This window comes from Plecotus auritus (genome assembly GCF_963455305.1).
Source record: "Plecotus auritus genome assembly, chromosome: 8".
Lineage (NCBI taxonomy): Eukaryota > Metazoa > Chordata > Mammalia > Chiroptera > Vespertilionidae > Plecotus > Plecotus auritus.
In genome coordinates this window covers 30733188-30745133 of record NC_137782.1, presented here as the reverse complement: position 1 = coordinate 30745133, position 11946 = coordinate 30733188, and the positions used below count along the sequence as shown (strand labels likewise).

The window sequence follows — 11946 nt, the reverse complement described above, 5'->3', positions numbered from 1 at the left end:
GTGGCTCCACACTCTTAGCCAATGACCTTTTCCCAGACTAGATTGACAGACAAGAACCTTCCCTACATCACCCTGACTTTACTGCACATGTGCCCATCTCCCCCTTTATTCAATCTTTTCCCCCAGTGATCTGCAGGGAATGGACGAGTGGTTCCCTGGGAGTGTGAAGCTGTAGCTTCCTGGTAAAGCTGCCAAGATGACCATGCTAGTAATGTCTGGCATTCCCTTTGCTCACATTCCTTTATTAATATTAACTTGCTAATTATGACGATAATACCTTCACAGTCATAGATGATGCTTGGGTATTCAGAAGGCCTTGAAAAATATGGGGAACATGTAGAGGGTGCTGAAAGTGCCCCACCCATAATTTTTATTGACTGGTGAAGCCATACCCTAACTGGTATGGATGTTGGCAACTCTCTGGGGGAATTGTCCTGGGCTGCCAATGACTGACATGTGGGAGATAAGGCTGGTCCCCTTGCCTCACAGTGAGACTATTTATGGCCATAATTTGTGCTCCTGAACACCATGTGGGATCAAGCTAAAGCGTCTCTAGTTTTGACTCCATCTTTACTTAGCTTATTCTGTTCCCTCACTTTTTTTCTTCTGAGGCACTCTTCCAATAAACTACTTGCCCCAGAATCCCCTACTCAGGCTCTGCTTATAGGAAAGAAATGCAGGGCAGAAGGGATGGAGGGAGATTTGCAAATCAAAGTATTTTGAATAAAATTAGCATATGTTCTTGTCCATAAAAATCCTCCCCAGCTGCACATCTGGAATGTTCACTGTCTCCTTCACCCAAGCTATTCGCATGTCGGAGTGTCTCACTGGTCTCTCTCATTTATTTTCTCCTCCTCACTCCTTTCTTTCCTGGTTGCCAAAAGGAACTCCAAATTACCCTTGCTATTTCATGTAGCAATCCAGTCTTCCCTCGTTCTAGATTCCAAACTTAACTTCAGGCCCACTTTGGCAAATCAAAGCTATTCAGCAATTCAAATGAACAAGAGGGGACTTCATTCATGGTTGCTGTGGCTGTGAACAGCAATCAATTGTGTTCCTTCGTTACACATATGGCCTGTGTGAGAAGCAAACACACCGTGCTCAATGCATTGTATGTATGCTCCTTGGATAATGTCTCCTAAATGCTTATGACCATTCACTGCCCTCCTAAGAATAAAACTCTGACCTTGGAATATAAGGCCCTCGTGGTCTGACCTCATTATTTCTGGCTCTCCTCTGCTTGCTTCTCACTTTCCATTCATGCAGCTAGACGCTCTTTCTTGAATGTGGCAAGGTCTTTCCTGACTCAAGGCCTTTGCACTAGTTGGCCCCCAGCAAAGCTCTTTCCCCATCTTCTCCTGGCTAACTCCTTACTGGACCTTAGGTCTCAATTCAAATGCTTCTTCCTCAGAGAGGTTGCTCCGGCCTCTCATATTAAAGAAGGACTCCTCTTTTTAATTTCGTTCATGGCATTTATTACAGTGGTTAGCAACTTTATTTACATGCTTGTCTGTCTTTTCATTTGTTTCTTCTATTATATGTAAAAAGCAGGAAGGCAGGACCCGTCTGTTAGTCACTGAATTCCCCGCGCCTGGGTCAATGCTTGCCTGGGGTTCAATATCAGTTTGCTGAATGAACCAAGCCGAGAACCATAACAAATTCACCTCCTCAAGTTTAGTTCAGGCCCCTCGGTGGTCTCCTGGCCTCAGAACATCACTCTCAGCTCTTCTTCAAGGGCGACCTTTTCAAAGCGAGTATTGTCCACTTACCGTGCCATTGGAGGCTCTCCTCGCGTAGGCACCCGTGGCTCCACTTTCAACGCCTTTTTCACGCCCACCGCTCCGCCACGCCACGCCTCCCCGTACTCCTGGGTTGCAAGACAGGACAGGCCCACAGGACTACAATTCCCACAATACCGCGCGGGTCAACGCCACATGATTGGCCGAACTTCCAGCAGCAGCCAATAAAACGTCATTTTGTTGACTTGTGCCAGAGCAGCCCGAGTCCCGGAAGCGACAGTTCAGCGTCTGACTGGTTGCTCTGGAGCCGGGTCGCGTGCTCGCCTGCCTGCCCGCCTCCTGCTATGGGGGGCGCCGAGAGCAGCGAGGGCCGCAGGGTGTCCTTCGGAATGGACGAGGAGGAGCGGGTCCGGGTGCTACAGGGCATCCGGGTGAGCGGGTCGCCGGTGGGCGCGAGGAGCGAGCGCGGCCGGGGCAGGGCGGGTGTAGAGGGCGCCCGAGGGTGAGGAGGCCATGCCGACCTAAGGGGAGGTGCGCCACGAGAGCGAGTGTGCGCACCTTGCTGGTGGAGCACTGCCTACTCCATGGTGGTGAGCATCTTTTTCTCCGCCCAGTAAATGAGGAAGGTGAGGCTTGGAAAATTCTCAGGGTCCCCGTGCAGGGAGTGGCTACCTTCAGGCTTCACCACTGCGGGAGGAAAATTGGAGAGCGAGAGAGATGGTGAGGCCACATTCCTGCCCCAGTTGACTTAACTGTCACAGACCTAAATCTGTTCCACCACATACCAAGTGTATGTGTCTTGTGTGTACATGAGATGCTGCTGCCAACCCTGGACAACTGCAACAGCCTCTCAACATTGCAGCCAAAGGGGCACTTTAGAAGTTGTAATTCAAATCATACACCTTTCCCTTGCTTAAAATTCCAAGCAAGGGTCCCCCCTTCCCATTTTTTTAAATCCTCATTGGAGGACATGTTTATTGATTTTTAAAGAGAGGTGTGTGTGTTGTGTGTGTGTGTGTGTGTGTGTGTGTGTGTGTGGCGGGTGGCAGGGGGTGGCGGGGGACACCTCGGTGTGAAGTGTGAGAAAGAAACATGATCGGTTGCCTCCTCCCTATGCAGGAACCTGCAACCTCTGATGTACTGGACGACTCTCCAACCAACTGAACCACCAGGCCAGGCCTTAAGCAAGGGTTTTAATGAATGCCTGGCACATTTAAGATGAAAAGGAATGATCTTACCTTATTTTACAAAGCTGTGCTGCTGATTTTTCTGACCTGTCTGACCTCCCACCCCCCCCCCCCCCATCTAGTCACTAGCCTTAGGACCTCCTTGTCCCAGCAAGATGTCAGCTTGCTCCAAGCACAGGATCTCTGCATTTGCTGTTGGTCTATTTTTACATAATTTATTAATTTGTTTTCAGGTAATAAGCATATACATATGTTTCTAAAATTATATAACGTCTTCTAATTCTGTTGTAAGGATGATTGTATATTAACAAACATCTAAATGTCTTACCAATTGAATTTATGGGCAACAATATAGGATCATAAAACATTTATTTCTAATTTCTTTATTTGAAACAACAATGTATAGCACTAATTTATTAATGTATCTTGCTGAGAAAACAGGTTTTAAGATTCTAAATCTAGATTTTGATGATTTTTAAATGAACCCTTGGTTTTTCCTATTTCCCTGCAAATCAATTTTGAGTATAGTCAAAGCAACCATAATTCAGTTGACTGTTGAGGGTCTTTTTCAAATCGTGTCCTTTCCAACATTTTTCTGAAGTCGGTTTTTGGCTGGTTCCGTCAGTACCAAGGGTTCTTGTATGATGATTGCAGGATAATGTTTGCCTAGTAGTTCAACTTCCACTTGTCCTACCTTACTGAGCTCCATAGGGATGTTTGCAAAAGCCAGACTCTTCTGGATGCTGTAACTGTAGCTTCCAGACATGGTGTTGTCAACCACCTTGCCATTGTGCCAGATGCTTTCATTTCCCTCCAGATCTACATCGTCCGTTGCCAAGGTGAGGCAGTCCAGTCTCTGTCTCAGCTACTTGGATTTAATGTGTTGCACTGCTTGCTTTCCTATGAAATCTGCTGGCTACATCATGGTTCTGGTTAATGCTTCCTTTATAGGCCCTATCCCCCCCCCCCCCCACATTCCACCCCTCCCCCCAGCTTTTCTATGTCCGGCTCTTATCATCCTTGTTATAGTTAAAATATCTGAGTATCCTTCCCTCACCACTTAATCTAAAGTCCCTTCCCACCCACACTGTCACACATCTAGTTTTTTCATAGTGCTTATCACCATTTGAAACTTCTATTAATAATTTACTTGTTTATTGTGTTTCCCAGTGCAGGATAAGCTCTGAGGCTAAAGCTTTTGTCTGATTAATAAAAGTAGCTCATATTTGAATGCTTATTGGGGGCATGGGATACATAGGTGTCCTCTCATTTAATTTTCAACAGCCCTGTGAGAGATGTAGAATTCTATATGCCCATTTTATAGTCTAAAGACAACTGAGGCACTGAGAGATGAAGTAACTTATCCAGGATCACCTAGGTGACAAGCGGTAGAACTGGATTGAAGTAGGCAACTCGGGCCTGTTCATTGAATGTTATTACTTCCTCCTACACCTGTGTCTGGCAAAAAGTGGGTGCTTTGTAAATGTTGAGTGATTGAATGGATGAACTCAGTGAAACAGAGACCGAGTTTAAATGGAATGCACAGAGCTGGGTGTAGGCGAGTTAGTTAGGGAGGTGGTTCAGAAAAAGACATCAGGAGGCCTAGCTGCTCGGCAGATGCTTATTTGCTGTGTGACATTGGGTGAACAACTTATCTTTTGAGTCTTAATAACCACATTAAAAAACAAAGCGGGGTGGGGGGGGGTGGCGGGAGGGTGTGAAATCCTAGGTGCTGCCTACGATGAAATGAAGATGTGTGTTGAAGTGTTTAGAGAAAGTACAGAGGTACCGAGTGTTTTTATAGTAGAGTGGGGGCCTCCACTCTGCCTGGCATAGTCCTTAGCAAATACATTTGTTGCCTGCTGGTGTTACCTAATCTTAACTTGACTCCTGCCAAAGACAAAATGAGGTTGGTGTTGGAAGACTGAGAGGTAGGAACCTGAATTGAAATTTAGAAAGATACCCGTGGCCTTGGCTCTGTTTGGGTGCTCTCCCACCTTTGTCACCTGGTATCCTGGTTTGGGGAATGTTGGAAAGTTAGGTCAGTGGGAGTTTTCTAAGGTTCAGGGGACTCCCTTAAGAAGTGATTTCCTTTAAGTTGACAGAGGAACATCTACTTTTTGGGTGTCAGACAGGTACATTTTATTCTAGTTTTCTTGACATATCTGCAAAGTATAAATTCTCTTTAAAGATGGAGAATCAGGCTTAGGGAGGTTAAGGAATTCATCCAAGGCATTACCTGAGTAACTTCTGGGACTTTTATCCAGATCTTTTGGGTTCAAAAAGCAGCCTTTTCTCACTACTCCAGCTCCTTCCCCACCACTGATATGCAAGACAGCAAGAAAATTCTGAGACAAAGCCTCCACCTGTCCTGCTAGGTGCTGGGGCCTCATTTAGTTCTACCAGAGGTTGTTAAAATGAGAGGAAGCTCTGGTCACAGGTTGACTGCTGGGCAAATTCATTAGAGAGAATAAATGATTAGTCCTGAGTCACACTGTGAGGTTCATGCCATGATGCCCGCCCCCCCCCCTTCTTCCCCCTCTTCCTTATATTCCTGGAGATCAGAGAAAAGGAGGTGGCAGCAATGAAGTGTTTTGGTGTAGTGACTTTGTTCGCAAAGTTACTTGAGGGTTGGGGAGTTCACTTTGTCTTTAGGCAGGTGAGTGAAAATCAGTAGACAAGCCCTGGCTGGTTTGGCTCAGTGCATAGTGTCGGCCTGGGGACTGAAAGGTCCTGGGTTCAATTCCGATCAAGGGCACATGGCGGGGGGTAGGGGGATGGGGTGCAGGAGGCAACCAGTCAGTGATTCTCATTATTGATGTTTCTATCTCTCTCCCTCTCCTTTCCTCTCTGAAATCAATAAAAAAAATATATTTAAAAAAATCAGTAGACAAGATCGTTGGATATAAAATAAGAAATTAATTTAATAGAGGGTAGATGCCAAAGAAGAATATCTGCCCCAGCTCCTTCGGAGAAAGTTAAATATTCATAAAGACCACTTGTATTTAATCCCCTGGGCCTGGGCCTGGAAAGTGCTCTAGTTCCCTTAAAATGAAATGCTAGGGCCTTACTAGTTTGCACACTTATTTGCATAAATTTACATAGTGAGTTCAAGCCCTATTTTCTTAGAAGGTAAAAGAAATTTAATTAATACAAAATGCTGCAATTACATGCAACTTGTTTTCAGAGCAAGCATATGTGAAATACATAAGATTTCATTTCAACAAGTGTTATTTAACCTCATCCTCCAATAAGAAAAGAAGGCACACATGTGGCAATAATGTCCTAATCATGTCCTTTTCTCTGCCCAGTGTGAGCAACCATCTTTGGTGATTCAACTGAAATTGGTTGCTCCTCAATTTCCAGGCTCCTCACTGTCTTCAGCCTTTTCCTTTCCAACCACTAGGTGGCTCTTCCCTAGTCATTTCCCCAGCCTGCCGCTTCAGGTGTGTTCCCAGGCTCATTTAAACCCATCATCACCTTGACCATCATTTATTGCTCCTGTGAGGTCAGTCTGGGCCACTGCTGAGGGGAAGATCAAGGAGGATGTAGTAAGGTACACAATAAACAGTTCCCAAGCATGCCAACACCAGAGAAGCCACATGCTGAGCATTGTACTCATGGCTATCATTTGTCCATCACCTCAGTAAAATGCTTGCTGTGAATGTGTGATTACCAGACATAGGGCCTGGGTTTGCAGAGACAAAGGGACAAAGCATAAGGTCCCTGCCTTCATGAAGACCTCAGCCCAGTAGGGAGGACAGACCAAAAGAGAGAAAGAAAAAAGGCAAAGGAATAAAAGAACTGCAAGTGCTATGAAAGAAACGTAAAGAGTAATGGGGACACCTGCTAATAAGGATAGTCAACTTATGCTGCTCTGAGGAGGTGACTTTGAAGATGTGCCTGAGCCAGCCAGGCAATGTGTATATATTTACTCTTTGCTGAGTGTTTTGAGAGCACTATCTCAGATATTCCCCTTGCTGACCTTGTGAGATATTATCAACCCCATCTCAGAGGCGAGGAAACAGGTTCAAGGAGGTGAAGTAACCCATGGGCACAGTGAGTTAGTGGTAGAGCTGGAAGCTCAGATGTTCCAACTCCATAACTTGTGTGTATGGCAGCCACATGGGCTGGGATGTGGGAGAAAAGTTGACCAGGTGATGAGGCCAGACAGATAATGGGACCTGAATGCCAGGGAAGGCTGTTTACATGTTATCCTAGAGGCAACACTGCAGTTCTCTAATCAGGAGTGGAGCTTTGCAAAGATTGTATCTGATGATGGTGATTTTTCTTTTTTTAAGCAGCTTCATTGAGATGTATTTTATATATAAAACTAGAGGCCTGGTGCACAAAATTCATGCATCGGGATGTGTGTCCCTCAGCCCAGCCTGCACCGTCTCCAGTCTGGGACCCCTTGAGGGATGCCCAACTGCCCTCTCACAATCCAGGACTGCTGGCTCCCAACCGCTCGCCTGCCTGCCTGCCTCATTACCCCCTAACCACTCCCCTGCCATCCTGATTGACGCCTAACTGCTCCCCTGCCGGCCCGATTGCCCCTAACTGCCCTACCCTGCTGGCCTGGTCACCCCTAACTGCCCTCCCCTGCCGGCCTGGTTGCCCCTAACTCTCCTCCCCTGCAGGCCTGGTTGCCCCCAACTGCCCTCCCCTGCAGGCCTTGTCCCTCCCAATTGCCCTCCCCTGCAGGCCTGGTCCCCCCCAACTGCCCTCCCTTGCAGGCCTGGTCACCCCTAACTGCCCTCCCCTGCAGGCCTGATCACCCCCAACTGCCCTCCCTTGCAGGCCTGGTCCCTCCTGACTGCCCTCCCCTGCTGGCCTGATCGCCCACAATTGCCCTCTCCTGCTGGCCATCTTGTGGCGGCCATCTTGTGTCCACATGGGGGCAGCCATCTTTGACCACATGGGGGCGGCCATCTTTGTGTGTGTTGGAGTGATGGTCAATTTGCATATTACCCTTTTATTAGATAGGATTCACCCATTTCAGTGATTTTTTTTTTTGGCACACTTATGAAGTTGAGCAACTGTAATTACAGTTGGAATTTAGAATATTTGCAAGACCTAAAAAGATCCCTTGTGCCTATTTCCCCATTCCCACTTCCAGCCTCAGGTCACCATTAATCCTGCCTCCATGCATTTATGTTTTCTGGATATTTTATGTAAATGCATTCATACATCTTTTACCACTGGCTTTCACTTAGCACAATATTTTTGGTGTTGGTTCATTGATGTGGAAGCATGTATCAGTAGTTCCTTTTTGTTGCTGGTCATGTTCCCTTACATGTTGCATGGGCGGTTGTAACTCATTATTTCCAGTGGAACTCACCCACGTCCCCTCTTCTGTTACCTAGAAATCACCGTTTGCTAGGTTGTGAGTGGCTCCACCCAGAACCTCATCCAGAAAGCTGGATCCTGCATTCCTCTTTTTCTACAATTAATGACAAATCTTGAGTTCTCCTTTCCAACTGTTTATCTTCTCCTTATCCTTTGTTTTATCCTCCTCTCTTTATCCTTCTCTTTACCTCAGTTTAGATCCATTCTCTTCCTCTTAGCCATCTGATAAATTGTTCTTTCTCCCCATAGGCTTGCCTCCCACAAATCTATACCTCCTTGTGCTAACAGGGCAATTTTTTTAAAGGTAAATTTTGCTTTTTCACATGTTTCGGCCAAATGGTAAAATTCAGACAGTTTGAAACGAGGCACATAGGGAAAAGAACATCTCTCTTTTCCACCTTGTCAGTCCTGCTCTGAGGCAGCCCCTGTTACCAGCTTCTTGCCTCAGTGATTCTTCAGTGTTAAAGCTAATTGTGGTGCTCCCTTCCTTCCCATCCTTACAAGCTCCCCATTGCCTCTAGGTCAAAGGCAGATTCCTCCCTTCACGAAGCCCTCCGCGGGTTGGCACCAATTGCTACCTCTTGCTACACATCCTGGCTGGGAGGACACTTGCTCTTGCTATACTCTTAACTGTTTCATGCTTCTGTGTCTGTATTCTGTTCTCAGCGTGCAGTACTTTCTCTCCCTTTGACTGGCTAAATTCCTCTTCATCCTTAGGATCAATTCAAGTGTTACCTTCTGAAGGACGCCTTTCGTGATGTCACTGCCCCACCTCTCAGTGGTCACCATCCTCGGTCCTGCAGATCCTGTGTTCACCTCCCAGTGCTTATTACTCTGGGCAGAGATGATCTCTTTCTTGCTTACTCCTTTACTACCACTGGCAGACCTGACTCCCTGCAAGCTTGTTTTTCTGGAAATTGCCCTGGGTGCTCAGCCTGACAGGAGCCCTAGGCTCTGCTAGGAGAGAGCAGTGAGCTGCAGTTTTATCTCCTGGCACCCAGTGGGTCCTTAGAAAGTGGTGCCCTGAGAGGCCATGAGCATGGCCGTGCAGACCTAGCTAACTGCTGACTCACTACAGACCTTGGGCAAACTGCCTCTCTGCACCACACCTGCTCCATTCCTTGCATGAGGAGGATGCGTCTCCTGCCCACGGGGGAGCTGATACATTAGTTAATGTGAAGAATAATGCTTAGGAGCTGCCTCCACATTGTTACTTCTCAAATGTGTCTAGATGAGTAACATTTTAAGACTAACAAGTGCTAATTTTCATATTGACATTTTCCTAATTTAAGTAGGCTTTCTGTTTTATAAGTACATACATATTCCTCTTCCACTCCCTACCCAGGGGCTCAATAAAGCACCATAAACTGGGAAATGTGACTTTCAGAAATATATCTATATATCTATATCTATATCTATCTATATTTTACTATTATTTTCTAAATTTTGAATTGGCCCTTCTATGCACATGTTTACTTGTCACCTCAGAGTGGCTCTTTTACTGCCTGTCTTCACTGGTACAAGTATCACCGTTAGGTACCCCAGCTTTGGATGGGAGTCTTGGTGCCAGCACTTAGGACTTCCTGTAATCTTGGGTGAATTGTTTCACCTCCCTGAGTCCAACTTCTTCATCTGTAAAATGGGAATGCACCTAGCCTGGGCCTGGCATGTGGGGCATGCTCAATGAATATTGGGTAATGGCTGTTTTTATCATTATCTTTAGAGGCCCGATGCACAAAATTCGTGCAAGGGTAGGCCTTCTCAGCTGTGGCTACCTCAAGGCCCTGCCCTCCCCCCCCCCCGCCAACTGCACCTGCCTTAGCCTGGCGCTGCCCACGTCTGCCGCCCCGCACCCCCCATTCCCCGGTTCCATGGAGCCCCCCAGTCGATTGCCCCACAGAGGGTGGCCTGGGCCTGTCTCTTTGGGGTGATCACGGAGCCCTCTGATTGATTGCCCTGCTGGCCGGTGGCCTGGGCCTCCCTCTGTGGGGTGATCGTGGGGTGAAGGTGGGCTCCCGACCAATCGCATGGCACCTGCCTTGGCTGGCCTAGCGCCAGTACACGTCATAGCGTCCGGATGGTCATTCTGCTGTTCAGTCAATTTGCATATTATGCTTTTATTATTATAGATAGGAAGCCCTGTCATCACTCTAGAGTTGAGTGCTTCTGCTGCAGCTATGAGCTTTGTTGCCCCCTTCTGGAGTTTGGGGACATCACCTCCTCTCTGGTCTGCCCCTTAGCACTTCGTTGCCAGGGATTCCCTGTTTCTCTTCATGCAACCTCTTGCAGCTTCCTGTGTAATCTGTCTATTTGCCTGTGAAACAGAGCTGCTTGGATGGACTTAGATACCCCTGCACACACACAAGGACTGTTCTTGGCTCAGTGTAGACACCCCATCTCCAGTTAGCCAGGTTTGTGTTTTTCTGTCGTCTTTCCCTCATTTAGTCCTTTAAGACTTTTTCTTCCTTCAAGATGCATCTTATTTTTAAATGACACCTGCTTATAATTTCTCACGAATCCTTTCAGGCTTTTTCAAGCCTCCATATAAAAGCATACTCTTTCCCTTTTTATAGTATACATGAGATCATACTGTATACTCCACTCTGTAAAATGCTTCTTTCACTTGACCTGTGCCCTGGTCAGCTGCCAGGTCTTCAATCATTTTACTTCCTTGGTGCCTCTTGCATCCATTTCATCCCCCCAGTTCTGGGATTGCATTTCTGTCCTCTTAGTCCTGATGTGCACTGTTAGCGCCAGGCTTTTCTGTATAAGATGAAGCTCCAGTTCCTCTTCAGAAACCATTGGTGGCTCCCAGTTGACTGCAGAATAAATTGCAGCCTCCTTACCTTGTCATTCAAGGCCCTCACCGAGGTGAGCCCACCAGCCTCCCATCTGGTTTTCTTCAGGGACCTGTGCTATGTCAGGCGGAACCTTGGACTTCTCTGAGTATCGTTCTTCTTTACTCTCACCCCTTCTCTGCAATCATGTTTTTAGACCAAGTCAAGCCATCTTCCTTCCAGCTGGAACATAGGGTTACTTTATTAGAACTCTCAGGCACCTTATTTGAGCTTCATATACCTGACAACTTAGTAGCTTGTGTCATCTGTATGAGTTTATTTTGCCCACCCTATTGGACCATAAGCTCTTTAAATGTAAAGGTCTTGGCTGTTATATCTTTACATGCTCCATTGCACTAGTGTGTCAGGAACATGTGCCTTTAGTAAATACTTATTTAGTTTATGTCTTTAACAAATATCGAGCATCTCCGGTGTGCTGTGCACTCTCTAGGCACTAAAGATAAAGCAAGAGCAAAACGGAACCCTGCTCCCATGGAGCTTACATTCTGGTGGGAGTAATGGCAAGCAAGTGGTCAAATGTGAGTTATGGCTTCTCAGCAATCCTGACTCCTTCTTTGCTTTAGATTTGCAGTAGTTGTCCCTTCCAGGGGCCCTTCCTGCCTGTGAGTGCTGTGCATTTCCCCTTGCTCTTGTCGTTGGGGTCACATCCTTTTACCCCACAGCAGACTGGCTAGGGCTGTGGTCGGCAAACTGCGGCTTGCGAGCCACATGCAGCTCTTAGGCCCCTTGAGTGTGGCTCTTCCACAAAATACCACGGCCTGGGCGAGTCTATTTTGAAGAAGTGGCATTAGAAGAAGTTTAAGTTTAAAAAAT

At 46.7% G+C, this 11946-nt stretch overlaps 1 protein-coding gene across 2 annotated transcripts in view; it reads left to right on the top strand.

Annotated features, from left to right (window-relative positions):
- The first annotated feature begins 1997 nt into the window (after positions 1 to 1997).
- Positions 1998 to 11946, top strand: part of CHCHD6 (coiled-coil-helix-coiled-coil-helix domain containing 6) — a 226045-nt gene continuing 216096 nt past the window's right edge. Inside the window, exon 1 of one of the 2 annotated variants that reach the window (XM_080683523.1) lies at positions 1998 to 2170. In XM_080683523.1, the coding sequence (XP_080539649.1) occupies positions 2084 to 2170 (87 nt within the window). In that variant the 5' untranslated portion in view covers positions 1998 to 2083. Of the gene's footprint in view, positions 2366 to 11946 lie in introns of both variants that reach the window. The other variant, XM_080683524.1, reaches the window with a different exon arrangement.